Raw genomic sequence first — 16,423 nt, 5'->3', positions numbered from 1 at the left:
GTGCAACAATGATGCTTTGACAGCTGAGCAGAGGGGGGTAAATAATAAATATTCCAGGGATGCATAAATTATTTTTGATCCTGCAAACACCTCTCAAACCACGCGACTCATCACGGGCGCGCGCGCGCACACACACACACACACACACACACACACGCACCAGACACACACACACAAGCCTCTGTGATGGGGGGAGGCAGGGGTTTGTCAGCAAACCGATAATTACTATCCATGGTAAAGATGATTTACCACGTCCATCACCCATCTCTCCCCACTGGAGGAGGCCTGGGTGGGTCTCCCCGGGCCGCTGATGAAATTCCGAGGACGGGGTCCCCTGGGACCGCGTGTGCTGCTACATCTGCTGCCCTTGCGCACGCACGGGAAAATCGCTCTAGGCATCTCATTAACGCCTCTCCTATGTCTTATCCCCCGCCCGGGAGACCTCTGCAGCTTCTCCTGGTGCCCGGACAGGCTTTGCAAGAAACGTTTAGCAAATATTGATAGTTCTTGGCGCATGGAGGAGATCAAAGGGAGAAGGAGAAGGGGTCTGTCTGAAAGGAGAGTGGGAATAATCGGTGCACAGAGCTTTCATGAATGATTTATACGGTATAAAGTAGCCTGATACCTCAGGGAAGAGGCGTTCGGATTTTCCTCCCAGAGTTGTGTCAGATTTTGAGCCTTTGGGTCAGGTTTTCCCATCAAACTAGTCATGAAAACAAAAGATGTGTGTTTAGAATTTAATTAAGGCACTTGTCATCTAACTGAGGCCAGATTTGAACTACAAAGTCCAAAAGTCGAGTTAAAAGTAGAGAAGTAGAAGTAGAAGTGACCTGTGCCTAACTGTCTTGCTGCACGATTAAAAAATAGTCCTCGTTCTTCTCTAGTTTGGAAGACTAGACACATGCAGTGATTTTGTCATATTTACCATGAAGGCAAATTTCAGTACTTTGGACAGCGACCATCCCTGCAGAATCAGGGTCCATCATCCCACACTGACTCAACAGAGACATATGACTCTTTGTGGACTTGTTTTAATCAGTACTTCTGAATAGCGGCAACAGTAAAGCTGAGCGGAGGGGAGAAAACTAGTGTTACAACAGCAGCAGAGAGGTTAAACATTTGTATGTGTGCCAGCAGAATGAAATTACTTAAGCCTGATTATTTTTACAGCCCCCCCCCCCACACACACACACACACAGTTCCTGGACTGCAGCTGGCTTTGTAACACAAGGGGGCACAATGAGGGTAGAATACAGAGAGGGTAAGGAAACTGAGGAAGTCACACAGTTGTACTAAAGTCATTGAAAGTCATGCCTTGAGTGATGTTTGTCAAAGATCCATTCATTGGCAGCATTTTTCCCAAGCTGACAGCATTTGTCTGACTGGTCAAGTGGTCCTAAACATTTCACAATTTTCTCAAAGAACTGTTGAACTGTTGAGAACCACTTAATCAGAGAGACCACACACTTCTTCAGGGCAAAGTCCGTCCTTCAAGCTGTTGATTCCACTAGTGAGACACAGAAACAGCAGCTAGAATTAGTTTCCTTAAGTGATCTGTTGGGCATGAACGCACCGATTTCCAAACACACAGATTTCAGAGTAAATCCACAACAACAAGCAGAGGGCACAACTCTCGGCCAGCTATTAGCTGCGTGGCATGGTGCTTACCTGGAGAAGGTGAGCGGTGTCCTGGCTGTGGTGTTTCCTTGGTGTCGTCCTTGCCCAGACTGAGTAAATGCAGAGATAGGAGCTCTTTAAATAGTGTTTTGGGGCTAGGCTCGTACAAGCCTCTCATTCAGGGAGGAATGAGGCCTATGCTGGTCCAACCGGATGAGCTGGGTTCTGCCAACAAGGAGCTCGAAGGGGCAGCCGCCCTCAAGACAGAGATAGCAAATACCAGCCACTGCAGACTGAGAAGTCACATGGATAAATGGCATTTTTATGCCGTCTTTGTCTTCTACGTTTGTCTAATTTCAGGTTAATTTATCTCACAGTCGGACAGTAAGAGCTCACACAGAAAGGTGTTAGACAAGCTCCACATTTGGGTTTGATTTAGTATTATTCCTAAAGGCCCACTGCAGTCACAATGGATCCGATTATTATTCAGGATGCATTTCTTTAGAGAACACAAAGGGACTCTGCATAGAAATGTCCTGTGTGAGCACAGTTTCATGTGAGTTTCAGGGTTTGGTGCAACACAGTAGCAATCACAGGAGACACTGATTTGAAACAAGAGATTTATTTCTGTTGCTTTTTCCACAGAAGAAACAGACCACCATAGAGTTACATTCACACACACCCCTCACACGTCTTGAACAGGACAGCGAGACACTAACAGAGTTTTCAAATCATTCCAGACATTGACATTGCAGTGTCAATCACACTAATCGCATGAGAACCCCTTATAGATTATATCATTAAAGTTTTAAAGACTGACCCGGTTTAAAATGTCAATTACATCAAACAAGAGGGCAAAGTTTAACAGCATTAAGTGCTGGCACAACAAAGATAAGGAAAGCACAATCAGTTATTTGTTTCTGAATATTATAAGGAGACATTCAAATGACATAAAAGAACACAGAAACTGTGGCATGTTTAAGTCTTTATCGGGCTCACATGATAGTCTGGATTTCCCCTTCCCCTTTCATATGGAGATACAGGCTCTTCTAGCTTGACAATCAGGCTGGATGGGTCTGAAAGGTAAGTGCAGGTTTTTGTAGTACCTGTTTGAGCAGGAGGAAATGGAAACCTCTGTTTCAGGGTCAAACTTAGACCTAAGTGGGCAAGTGATACAGTTGGACAATATGCCAGACAATAAAGAGTCAACCTTATTCTTATTTCATCTTGCTGTAAAAAAAAAAGAAGTAAAAATAGCATATAACATATGTACCCTGTAGCCCCAGAAATCATTAATATTTTGCAATAGCAAGAGACAACATTACTTTATAAAGAAATGTTATAGTATTCAAAGATCTTTAACTCCTAAGGTAGTATTCAATAACCATGCTTCATTATTGATGGAATAACAGGAGGTTTTAGTGCTCTCCATGTTAAAACAGCTCAGGTTAAGTTCACAATAACTTTGTACGTTGTTCATACTTAGTAGCAAAAGCATTTGATTAAAGCATTCAGCGGGATCATGTTTCCTCATTCCGTGCAACAATCAAACATGAACATACATCTAGCATTGCCCTTTTTGGTCACTGTGCATTCAAGGCAGAGGTTACACAACATTGTGCTGCTTATGGGTTTGGAGGGAAAACAGTGGCTTTTAATAGTTAATATAAGCATTGTGTAGATATTCAAAGTGAGAGTGAAATTAAAGATGGTGGATGGCGTGTTGAAAACAGCTTGGGAGGACAGTGAAAGCAAATAGAGGATGATTCCTGTTGGTTGAGCTGGCATCAGCTCACAGTCCTACTGGAGTGGGGTGAACCCCATCCCTCCACTGCCCTGTCACAGAGACAAAAAGAGAGTTAATTTGGAGCACTGGGGAGGCGAGAGGGGTTTCAGCACTCTTGAATGTATAATGCTATAAAAAACAGATAAATTAAGAAATCCTCACATGGGAGAAGCTGGAACCAGTAAATGTTTGACATTTTTCCTTTATGATTCTAATTGATTGCTTAATTCACTAACTGTACTCAAAACATCCTTATAAAAGCCATCTTTAATGTGTTTTCTCTTTTTATAAATGTACTTATCAATAACAATTAACATATATAAAAAAAGGTTTTCTTTTACTCTTTCATTCCATCTTTTGAAATCCCTTTGAATGCATTTGATGTGTGTTATATATGTGTTATTTATATGTATGTTTCAGACTGTGACCTATCCAGTGGTGTAACCTGCCTTTTGTACAATGCATGCTGGGAAACAACTCACAACCATAAGCAGGATAAGCAGTTTATAAAATGGATGTATGGATGGATGGATGGATGGACTTACAGTGGAGCAAAAAAGTATTTAGTCAGCCACCAATTGTGCAAGTTCTCCCACTTAAAAAGATGAGAGAGGCCTGTAATTTTCATCATAGGTACACTTCAACTATGAGAGACAGAATGGGGGGAAAGAATCCAGGAAATCACATTGTAGGATTTTTAATGAATTAATTAGTAAATTCCTTGGTAAAATAAGTATTTGGTCACCTACAAACAAGCAAGATTTCTGGCTCTCACAGACCTGTAACTTCTTCTTTAAGAGGCTCCTCTGTCCTCCACTCGTCACCTGTTTGAACTCGTTATCAGTATAAAAGACACCTGTTCACAACCTCTAACAGTCACACTCCAAACTCCACTATGGCCAAGACCAAAGAGCTGTCAAAGGACACCAGAAACAAAACTGTAGACCTGCACCAGGCTGGGAAGACTGAATCTGCAATAGGTAAGCAGCTTGGTGTGAAGAAATCAACTGTGGGAGCAATTATTAGAAAATGGAAGACATACAAGACCACTGATAATCTCCCTCGATCTGGGGCTCCACGCAAGATCTCACCCCGTGGGGTCAAAATGATCACAAGAACGGTGAGCAAAAATCCCAGAACCACACGGGGGACCTAGTGAATGACCTGCAGAGAGCTGGGACCACAGTAACAAAGGCTACCATCAGTAACCCACTACGCCGCCAGGGACTCAAATCCTGCAGTGCCAGACGTGTCCCCCTGCTTAAGCCAGTACATGTCCAGGCCCGTCTGAAGTTTGCTAGAGAGCATTTGGATGATCCAGAAGAGGATTGGGAGAATGTCATATGGTCAGATGAAACCAAAATAGAACTTTTTGGTAAAAACTCAACTTGTCATGTTTGGAGGAGAAAGAATGCTGAGTTGCATCCAAAGAACACCATACCTACTGTGAAGCATGGGGGTGGAAACATCATGCTTTGGGGCTGTTTTTCTGTAAAGGGACCAGGACGACTGATCCGTGTAAAGGAAAGAATGAATGGGGCCATGTATCGTGAGATTTTGAGTGAAAACCTCCTTCCATCAGCAAGGGCATTGAAGATGAAACGTGGCTGGGTCTTTCAGCATGACAATGATCCCAAACACACCGCCCCAGCAACGAAGGAATGGCTTCGTAAGAAGCATTTCAAGGTCCTGGAGTGGCCTAGCCAGTCTCCAGATCTCAACCCCATAGAAAATCTTTGGAGGGAGTTGCCCAGCGACAGCCCCAAAACATCACTGCTCTAGAGGAGATCTGCATGGAGGAATGGGCCAAAATACCAGCAACAGTGTGTGAAAACCTTGTGAAGACTTACAGAAAACGTTTGACCTCTGTCATTGCCAACAAAGGGTATATAACAAAGTATTGAGATAAACTTTTGTTATTGACCAAATACTTATTTTCCACCATAATTTGCAAATAAATTCTAAATCAGACAATGTGATTTTCTGGATTTTTTTTTTCTCATTTTGTCTCTCATAGTTGAGGTATACCTATGATGAAAATTACAGGCCTCTCATCTTTTTAAGTGGGAGAACTTGCACAATTGGTGGCTGACTAAATACTTTTTTGCCCCACTGTATAATAAGCACAAGGGGATGTACACAAAGATGAAGGGGAGCCAAAGCAGTCATGCTAAAGTGGATCTCATCATCAATATCGGAAATATTGGCAAACATGCATGCTCACTACATCTCATTTACCTCATCATATTATTCATACTCCACTATGAATATTAACTAATGGCTGTCATAGCCAGGTTCACTCAGATCCGCTCCAGCGAGGCTCCAGACTTCCAGGCCATCCAGGTCACCGCTGGCTGCCAGGCTGACACACAGGAAATGACAGAGGTATTACTGTAAAGGGATCTATTTCCCAAACTGAGTGTTAGAGACACGATCAAATAGACACTGGGTGGAGGGCAAAAAGAATGATGAACGATGAAGAAGAAACTGGGCAAGCACATCAAGGGAAGAAATCATTTATGATCGCCTTTATGTTTCACAGGAATTTTATCTGCTTTATCTTAATAACAACGCAAGCCATGCTTGTTGTACCTTACAAAAGGCGTGTTTCTGAAACTGTGAATTGGAAAAGTCCTGACAAAACCCGTTGAGTGTCTCGTGGCAGATAAATAACAGGAGCCAGCCAGTGCGTCAGATACTTGCCGTCACTAGAGATGCAGAACAGATCCAAAGCTATGCTGCCAGGGGGCATTCCTATAGTTTGTGTAACAGTGGGGTAACTGGTTGTACCTGTGTCAGCTATGTAGGATGGGTCACGGTGGATGGCTGAGCGACTGAGAAATTTGTGACTGCATGTGTGAGCTGTTTGCTTTTTCTGTGTCTCACCTGCACAGTTCTGTTCCTGCTTCCTCCAGCTTGTCTCTGGAGAAGTGGGCTCCAGTCTTTCTTATCAGCTTCACAACCTCCTTGTGCCTGAGTTCATTAGAGGACAAGCAATAGAGCCATACATTTATTACTGTTTATGTGATATAGAAATACTACTAGCATATTACTCTGTTAAAGTCAGCTGATACTGAATAACAAGAAACAACTTGTTGAATCCTGTTAAGAGGCATAATTTAGATATAATGTTGTTGTCTAACAGTTTAATTGAATGCTATCAATTCTAAACATTTTTTGATGAGTTTGCAAAGTGATAAGTTAACCAAGAGTTAAATTTTATGCTTAATTATTAAGAGGAATGTTGAGCCACTGACATAGAAACTGTTAAAAGGACTTGGAGGACATCCTGTTGTGTTCAGAAGCCTGTATCTCTCATCTGTGAAACTGGGAGCAGGTTGGTAGGACTGGTTCAGAAGACACTCCCCATATTTAACCCCTTTTTCTTGATGATCTCTGACACTCCTTATATGGGCATCAGGCTGCAGTGTACTCAGAAAAGTTAGTGTCATTCAAAGTGCATCAGACACGCTGACATGCTGACAAACCTCAAAGCTCCAGTTTTATGACTTAGGGTCATTACATTAACACATTTAGGAAGGGCAAAGCAAGCTGAGGAGAGCTGGGTGCAACGGCAGGTGTTCGTGCTCCAATGCATCCCTCCACCATCACAAAGGAAACAAGTCCATACTTGCAGTGCCAACCGTCAAAATAGGAAACCAACCATTTGGCACAGCGTTGACACATACAACAGTTTCACCCTGAGGCTCAGCAAAGCTCTAAAACTGAAACATTAAACGTGGCTTCTCCCTGGTAGGCTTTTAGAGCAATGTAATGCAAAATGCAAAAAACAAAAAAAATGCAAAAAACAGCTTTGGTAAAAATAAACACCGTCTACACTGTCAGATGACAATTAGCCTAATTACTTCATAATTATTGCCTGGCCTCTAAACTCCATTATGAGCTGCTCCCCTGGTTTCAACCCCCCTCTGACAGCCGTTGCTCCCTTCCTGCCATTAAAGCAGAGCAAGATTTCCTTTGCTGTAGCAGCTCATTTAATGAAGTCACCTCTACAGCAGCTATTAACAACATATTTTCAGGAAACACTCAATATCTGCTAATAGCCAAAAGGGGAATTTTTGTTTGTAGCTTCATAAATGACACTATTACTTTAACAGTAAGATAGAAACAAACACATTAGGCGTTTAAACTCAGTCTTATCTGAAGCGAACGGCATTAGACAGGGGTGTGTCCCCATAGCGATCTTTAGCATAGACCGTAGCGCCTTGAGTCAGTAGGTACTGCACCACATTGAGGTGGCCCTCACAGGTGGCAACATGGAGGGGTGTACGTCCATCGTAGTCAGCCAGGAACAACTTTCCACCCTGTGACAGAGGAAAACATGAAAACATCAAATCATGTCCAATGTTGTTTAAATGACAAGTCAGGTTATACTCAATGTTCCTTGCTGTCACACAATCTGAACTAGAATAAATAACAAAACAAAAACGACAATGAATTGATCCTACTAGGCTAATAAGTATTATGTGTGAGGCCAAAGCCTGATAAAGTTTTCCCTCTCTGCCAAAGAGTTCCACTACTGTACAAAAACATTTAAAACCACATCTATAGTACTATATATGTGCTGTTGTACAAACTAAAAAGTATAGTACCAAGCTGTTTAAGGAAATTACTTGGCCTTTTACATGCATCTATGTCGGTGTTGCAGAATTGAAGTATTGAGAGATACATTCTGGGTTTTTGTTTTTTTATGGGTTGTGTTGACAGTAACAAGAATATAGAATATCATCAGCCTTATGCTGTAATAAACGGTGCAAATTTTGTAACCTTCCACATTGGTGTTCAGCAGCACCTGTAGAACAGAGGCACCAACCACGTAAATGACAAAAAAGTTAATCACAGGCAGGAAAAATGTCTCAAACAAGCTTAATTTAACTGTCAAGCTTCTATAGGCGTGAGGACACAAAGATGATACTTCGTCCAATGAAACTGTAGTGACTGCACACAGGCCTAACCACATACAAACATGTACACGTGACAACTTAGGTGATTTGCCTTACCAGTTTGGCAGGCACGTGTGCCTGTGTGTCTCCCTTACCCCTCTATTACAGGAAGAGTGACCCTGGGTATTTGCTGGTGATTAGCAAACATGATTGAGATAAGCTGCATTGAATGTTGTTCTGCTGGGATACAAATTTAGCGCTAAGCTGTGTCACAGCCACAGAAGGTTTGATCTTGATGACAATACGGGAAGGCTGAGAGTGCATAGGACATTTCCCTGTAACAAATCCCAGGGTGTGTGTATGAAAGGGTTTTTACATGATTGTCAGCTGTACATATGAGAGGTAGAGATTGTAGGGTTGTTTACCATTTCCCTTAGAGCTTCTAAGGCGTCTAATTCTCCAAGCTTAGCAGCAGCACATGCCAGTGGGGGAGTCAGGGCATCACGGATGGCTTCCAGCTCCTGTAGACACCACAGACTTTAATCAGAAAACTACGAACTTGCCCAATGAAAAGAGATAGTTTGTTTGGTGAAGTGTGAGTTAGTCACACTGTTTAACTCATGCACATTGGTGGTGCCCTCACCTCCTTGCAGGTGATGCTCAGAGACTTGGCGATGACCTGGATGAAACGGCTGTTGCTCAGACACAGCTTAGCGTCCGCTATCTGAGGAGTCATCTCACCTCGCAGGCTCTCACCCATCATCTGGACAGTGATAAATATACACGCAGGTCACTTTTCTGCTGCTGGTGATAACTATTATTTTTGTGGAGGTACTTAGAATAAAGCATTAAATGTGATATCACTTTTGAGTGTAGACACCAACCTTTTTCTTGGCATCTAGATCAAGCTCATTCTTGGCCAGTACGTAGCACAGCTTCGTCAGGCCAGCCTCTGGGGTCATGTCACCACCAGCTAACACCCCTATCTTCTTCAACGCCTGAGAAGACACAGAAGTAGGTATTTGTGATTGGTTCTCAAGTCTCCTATCAACTAGATAATCCTTCTGTTTTTTTACTCAGGAAATAAATCATTCACAAAATGTAAAGTGGGTCAGGATTAACTAGTGGGTGACATGATGTACCTCGCCAGTGGCGTAAGATGCAGACACAGTCCCCCTCAGACACTGGGTGCAGTTGATTATGATGACATGTCGAATCTTGATAGCTTCCTCCAGTGCATCCAAGAGTTCTTTCTGGTTATCAGGGGCATTTCCACTGCCGTATGTCTCCAGGACCACACCCTGCATGGGCGGCTGCAGGAAAGCCCTCACCTGGACAGAGATATACCAAGGATTCACAACTCCCGAAATTTATGACCAAATAAACTGGCTGCTCAGCTATGCAGAATGAAATTGAGGAATTAGTATTCCATGTTATTTCTCTCCAATGCATGAGACCATCCACTCTCCTTAAAGCCCATCTGGTGCTGTCTATGCAACCAGTATCTCAGTCACTGGTTGGCTCGGCTGGCACCAGGAGGCCCTGTACCACATCATTAGCCATGACATATGACTAGAATGGCAGATGACTCCAATGGCAGGAAGGAGAGCAATTAATCTGAAGGTGTTAGCAAGCATAAAGTCACTTGGCAAGACAAGAGCAGTTACCATAAAATCTGAAAAGAAGGTGACGTTAAGAACGCCAGGTTCAGTCACCATTTTCTGATGAGATAAGCAGTTTGACAGAAGCTCTCATACTGCAGAGACAGTGGCCACACGAGAGCCTGGTGCCTAATCAAAACTGGGCTGCGTAAGGCAGTTAAAGTCTGTAAGGAAGTCTTGATAGCCGAGCTGGGCAATGGGAGCAGACTGAGACAGTAAACACACTCTCCCAGCAGGGGGAGGTGCAGCTAAATGTTACAGTATCTATGCCAATCCTCCTCCTTTACAGGTTGATTGGTCATGGCCCATAACTCCTTCTCATCTTTCTCTGGGCTTTGAGCTTTGATGGCAGTTAACATGACCAGGAAGGTGACGGAAGATAAGTAACAGCACGACTGAATTAAATGTAACTATATTTAATAGCTGTTAGACAACACAGCCGTTTTGAGCAGCCAGTTACCTTTAAGGAACATGTCTTTAATTACTTTTTATTTCACTCAGAAGGAAAATCTTGATTTATATCATCATCAGGAGCTGAGTGACTTACAGTAGCAGCAGTGATTCCTGGGAACAGCCTGAGCAGACCTATGTTGCGGTCCAGTTTAGTGCTGACTTGAAACTTTTCTGTGCTTGGCTTCAGCACTATATCCCAGTCAACTAAAGGAAGAAATGGAGGAAAAGATTTTTTTAAAAAGGCTCTTCTGGACATCGGAAGAAAAGTGACAGGCCGACTGGGCTCACCTGTAATATCAATTTCAGTAGCAGCCAGTGGACGCAGGTTAGGAGAGGTGAATGCAGCAAAACTCCCAGCATCCACTTTGGTGGTACGATTCCCTCTGTAGAGTTTGTTGTAGAAATAAAGGCACACCTGAAAAGAGACAAAGACACATTTAGTGCACAATATTTGCTCTTCTGTAGACATGGATTGAAAGATTGCATTAACTCATTACAAAATGACCATCAATGAAAATATATTAGTCTGTTTTAGCAAATTCCCTCAATGCAGATTCAATAAATTGCACACTTTGGTCATGCACAGGTAGACATAGATAACACTTCTCTAAGTTCTTCCTCTTCTTGAAATTGTTCAGTATTGCGAAACACTGTCTCATCGAACAAGTTCTTCATTCAATTATTATTCATCGACCCAACATATAAAACTGTGACAGTAAGGAAAGCTCACAAAAGAAAGCCACTGCTGATGATCATCTAGTCTCATCTTTACACCGTTTTAGTGTCACATTCACAAATAGAGCAATCCCTAACTTTCCTTCCAAATGAAATTTCTATAATAATCTAACATCATGCAGGCAACCTTGAATTCCTCACCTCAGGAATGATATACTGGCCAGCAATCAGCAGCGCCCCCAGCAGGTTGTCTCTGCCATCGTTCCTCAGGTCATAGATAGGCACCTGGAGACGAGCATGTTTCATGTTACGACACGTGCTGCAGGGACATTTTGTCTTTTTGTTTGTATGACTAGTGAGGACAGCAGGTCTTACCTGTGAGCCAGTGAGAACGACTGGTTTGCCCAAATGTTCACACATGAAGGACAGAGCAGAGGCTGTGTAAGCCATGGTGTCTGTGAGTCCAGCAACGGGGAGTACTCCATGATAGTGTAAAGTATCATCTTTTTCTGGTCACTCTCCCTGGAAGGTGGACATGTTATTAATTACTTTTGGTCATTATTTACACAAATTTAATCATTTTATCAGTTTCAGTGTTTGCAAATGCAGGCGTTCACTCCAAAACACAAAAAGATAAACTGAATAAACAAATGGTTATTATCTATAGAGAAATTATTGTTTGTCTTCATTGTGCTCATTCAACAAAGTTGGATTAAGTTCTGGTTAAATTTGAGTGCGTTGAAAGAAGGGTAAGGGAATGCTAAAAAATCTTTAAGAAACAACACAAGCTCTATTTAGCCTGGCCCACTGTCCCAGCATCAGGGAGTCACAACCTGGTTTACACACCGAGAGAGAATTTCGGAAATGTAAAAGGAGGGGCACGGTAGGCATACTGTTAGAGAGAGCATTACTTCAAAATTTGCCATTTTTCTTTTTTTTTCTACCTCTCTGTGCTGTAAATACAAGCACAACTGAAGGACATATCTTAGGGTTAATTGGTGAGTCACTTCAGGTTAGGGCGAAAGCCTGTGTTTCTTTTTCGTTTCAATTACAAGGGAGGGAGCCTTGCTTGTATACATATTTATGTCGCCTCACAGTAGCGTTTAACTCGGGCGTCCCACAGCCCAACCTGCGATACTCTGCATAAGGCATGGCTAAACAGCCGTGGAAAGATTTTCTTTTTAATCTCCCTTTTAAGGAAACAGAGCGGGACACCCCCCACATTACCATAGGGCAGCCTTCTGACAGGAGATAGAAGGTGAATTGAACAGCGGGGGAAGAGCCAGCACGCCCAAGAAAGCCCCACTCCATCTAACCAGGGGTCCCACAGACAGTAGCCTTAATTAGCCTTGAGTCCACACATGACCCTCAAACATATGTTGTTGATAATCTTAAAGCCAAAGGGCCACAAGAAAACACTATTCAAATCACCAATTATTCATCTATCTGGCAGTGTGCCCTAAGGTGTAGCAAAGCCACACATTAGCATACCCGTGCTAAGATGCCTCATAGTTTAAGAATAATGAATGTCTGTGTATGTGTGTGCGTGTGTGTGTGTGTGTGTGTGTGTGTGTGTGTGTGTGTGTGTGTGTGTGTGTATGTATGTGTGTGCGTGTGCCTGTGTGTGTGTGTGTGTGTGTGTGTGTGTGCGTGTGTGCACGCGCATGTGAGGACTCAAGAAGTGAAGAAGATTGGAGGTGGGGGGAAAAATCGGCCTTGTGGCTCTGCCTCTCAACATCACATGAATAAAGCTTTTCAATAAATCAATAAACTAATTGCCTTTTTCAATATAGGCTGTGCAGCTGCATACTATCAACAGTATGACCATTAGACTCACATGTGAGCCTACTTCAGTTGATATTAACATTATGCCCACTGAAGAATGGACAAATATAAAATGATAATCATGCTGAACGCCGCAAAATGAGAAATTAAAAAAAAAACATGCTCACATATTCATATTGAAACTAAATGGTAATATTAGAAATGGTTTAATATTAATCAAAATAAACTGATTACTAGCACAAAGTAAAACTGAAGAGTCCTCCAAAATGTTTTTATTAGCCTAATGGACAGATTACAAACTGCTCAGATAAAGTCACTCTATATTATCTTTATCATGCACCCCATTCCCCCCCGCCGCCCAGCCGACTCTCACAGTCTACATGAAAGGGGGTATGTAAATTAGTGGGTAGGGGCATGTTTCTGGTCGGGGCGCCCACTCCATTACTAACAATTAAGACCCTACAGACACTGCTGAGCAGCTGAGAAAACTGTCACAAGTAAAAGCCATGAAAATATTGGTAATAATACACAGCCCCATGCTCCTGTATCCCTCCTGGTATTTTATCCAGAGGACACGTCTGCATCTCCTGTCAGACAAACACACCGTTACTCTGAGTCTTACAGACTGCAGAAACTTCAGACCACTCTCAAGCACAATTCAGGCTCACAAAATGCTGCCAGTACTACAGCACCTGTGAAATAGAGGATCAGGGTGGAGCCTTGACTTCCTGTTAAAGCAACAAAAGCAAACTCCAGTCATGAGGACCACTGCTATTCTTATGAGAGTGTGTCGTTTACATTTAGTCTCTACTTTTTCTGCTATGAAATGCATTTTCATACAGTGTAAGACGCATTACTCTTATTATTTACTCTTGGCTGTAGACTAATGGTTGTTAGTATAAAGGTGCAATGTTCACCAATTCTAACATATTATCTTATTCAAACAATATGATTTATGTCTGGTTTAGCTCAGTGATGACTGCTGACCTTACATGATGCTCACATAACAACCTTTAAGTACCAGATAATTACGTTTTGCACTGGTGAATATGGTCGATGTGTTCAAGTGTCTGTAAAACCGTCTGACATACATTTTTAAATGTATAAGTAACAAATATAACTTTTATAGCATCTATAAGATGGACACTGAATTAAAAAAATGCCTTAAAGTACGAGATGTTACACATACAGTCAGAACATGAATCCCCTGTAGACAAGATCATATGAGTGTTGATGAGTTAAGTTATAACTATGTGCTGACTGAGCACAGAGGGATTGTGGGTACACTTACGGCAGGACCAAGGTGTTCGAACCGTAGCGCTCACGCACATGGTGCTTCACGGCGTACTCCTCATCATGGAAGATGGGCAACTTGGGCAGGTACTTCTCAAGATAATTGGGTATTGGGACCAGTCCTGTGGTTACAGAGAGAGAAAAAGAGGAGCAATCGATATGTAGAGTTAGTAATATTTCCTAGGTTGCTCTGTGTGGGATCACTGCTCATCAGCAGCAATTCAGGAGAGCAGCACAGGAACTTTATTATCATCTCAACACCACACAACAGTCTCATACTGAACTCTAGTGGTGAATCTAAGAAATGTCATTGTGGCAGGACTGAAAAATCTATTTAAGTTGTGATTCTTATAGATACTGAGGTTAGAGTTTTTAGGCAACTGAACCTGGTGTATTTTCAAGAGCTTTAATTTCTAAAAAACGTGGGCACATCACTAGTGCTGCTGTGGGGGACCTGCAGAAACTCTTCAAGACAATTTAAACAAGAGATAAGACATTAAGACAGAAAGAGTCTAGACTTTGTGAAGAGTGTCCTAGTGTCTTTGAATACTACAAATATAAGAGACAACATGATGTGTGTGTGTATAGTGTAATGGACATCCCTATCCACATTTAAGCGGTGGAAAGTGTTATTTAGATCAGATTTAGGGACAAGCCTCCAACAACAATAACATTTTATCATATAGCATTGTCAGAAAAGTGCTGCTTCACGGCTACAGAGTAAATATGAAAATGCCATTTAATACAGGAAGATCCTGGGAACTTTGAATGTTATTTTGCCTCACTACTGGCTCCACATGTTGCCCAATACTATCATGTCAACATGTAGTTATCCATTGAGAGAATCTGTTCTGCTGCTGCATCACGTCAGTGAGGTCAGTTTGGACATGTGCGCTGTTTGCTGCGTTAGGGCGCACTGGCGTGTTCTTGTCACGTGTGAGATCAACATGACTTCGCAGCAGACCTACCAGTCTGATACAGGGAAGAGAAATAGCAGCACAACGAGTAACCTACCGCCGGGACCAAGTTTCATCCCAATGGTCCCTCCGGTGTAGATGACCAGGACTCGGACCTCGAGGAGGCAACCAAGTATCCTCGGGATCCTTCCTTGGAGGGTCAGCTCCACCACATCCTGTTTCGGCGGAGTCAAAGCCTGGGCGAGGCTTGCAGGCTTTCTGGAGCTGGAGTATGCCATGATAACTTGAGTCGACTTTAAAAAGCGCTTGTTGCAACAGTGGAAAACGCGGTGGTCTTCAGGTGCAGAAGGCGCCCTGAGACACGGCACCGTTACTCCGGCCTTATATACAGAGAAAGCTGCTTCCACCGTTATCATGTGATGCAGAAACCGGAGGGCGGAACTCTGTTTTCCATAGAAGTTGCAGAAATGGACTCATCTCGGACCTCCACTCTGTGTAGCCATGCTGATTGACAGTACCCGATCTGACGGCACCAATGCGGGCGTGGCCCACCGTGATCCTCTGATTCTCACTATGTGGTTCAGTCTACTGCAAGACACATGTCTAAGAATTAGTTTAGATTTATATTGCATTTGAATTACTTGCATGATATGAAAAATACTATAGATTTGCATGCAACAGTTTCGGGTGATAAATAGATAGATGTCAAAATGCTATCTCATCAGTGCTCCTATACAGTGGTGTGAAAAAGTATTTGCCCCCTTACAGATTTCTTCTGTTTTTGCTTTATTGTCACACTTACATGTTTCAGATCATCAAACCAATTTTAATATCAGACATAGATGACCTGAGTAAACACAAAAAGCAGTTTTTAAATGATGATTTCATTTATTAAGGGACAAAAGCTATCCAAACCAACCTGGCCCTATGTGAAAAAGTCATCTATGTCTGATATTAAAATTGGTTTGATGATCTGAAACATGTAAGTGTGACAAAAAAGCAAAAACAGAAGAAATCTGTAAGGGGGCAAATACTTTTTCACACCACTGTAGATTTTCATTGTAATCTCATCTTTTCATCTTGACTTTGTTTATGCTTTGAACAGGAGCGTTCGCTTCTAACGTTATGTCATTGATTCTTGAAGAGATTCGATTTGCTACAACATAACATCTGCTGTCTCTCCTTCCTCAAATATTCTTGAATGTACTGTGGGGAGCAACAGTGAGCGAACTGTACCCTGCATCCTCTGCACAGTTAATAGGGGTCCCCTCACAATACATTACACAGTGGTTACTTCTGCGGGTAGTAATGCAGTACTTGTAAGCATGTCCC

General features: G+C 42.4%; 1 protein-coding gene and 1 long non-coding RNA gene across 2 annotated transcripts; both read right to left on the bottom strand.

Moving 5' to 3' along the window:
* Positions 1-2,242: 2,242 nt before the first annotated feature.
* Positions 2,243-7,098, bottom strand: LOC139212475 (uncharacterized). The gene is made up of 4 exons (XR_011585312.1): positions 6,661-7,098; positions 6,290-6,376; positions 5,642-5,765; positions 2,243-3,453 (listed from the first exon to the last, which is right to left on the bottom strand). It is a non-coding gene; the product is annotated as an uncharacterized lncRNA (long non-coding RNA).
* Positions 7,099-7,560: 462 nt separating this feature from the next.
* LOC139211976 (60 kDa lysophospholipase-like) lies at positions 7,561-15,369 on the bottom strand. The gene is made up of 11 exons (XM_070842410.1): positions 15,189-15,369; positions 14,195-14,296; positions 11,472-11,605; positions 11,298-11,381; positions 10,710-10,836; positions 10,516-10,625; positions 9,450-9,638; positions 9,192-9,305; positions 8,951-9,070; positions 8,733-8,828; positions 7,561-7,728 (listed from the first exon to the last, which is right to left on the bottom strand). Exons 1-11 carry the CDS (start codon positions 15,367-15,369, stop codon positions 7,561-7,563), a joined length of 1,425 nt encoding a protein of 474 aa, XP_070698511.1.
* Between the last annotated feature and the right edge of the window lie 1,054 nt (positions 15,370-16,423).

The sequence above is a fragment of the Pempheris klunzingeri genome, chromosome 13 (assembly GCF_042242105.1).
Source record: "Pempheris klunzingeri isolate RE-2024b chromosome 13, fPemKlu1.hap1, whole genome shotgun sequence".
In the NCBI taxonomy this organism is placed as follows: Eukaryota; Metazoa; Chordata; class Actinopteri; order Acropomatiformes; family Pempheridae; genus Pempheris; species Pempheris klunzingeri.
This window is presented reverse-complemented; position numbering and strand designations above follow the sequence as displayed.

Excerpts from the sequence above, each read along its gene's own strand:
- LOC139211976 (XM_070842410.1), bottom strand. The coding sequence starts at position 15,369 with ATGGCATACTCCAGCTCCAGAAAGCCTGCAAGCCTCGCCCAGGCTTTG. Across the intron at positions 10,837-11,297 it reads GCCAGTATATCATTCCTGAG|GTGTGCCTTTATTTCTACAA; the intron begins GTGAGGAATTCA and ends GTCTCTTTTCAG. Across the intron at positions 9,306-9,449 it reads CATCTTACGCCACTGGCGAG|GCGTTGAAGAAGATAGGGGT; the intron begins GTACATCATGTC and ends GTGTCTTCTCAG.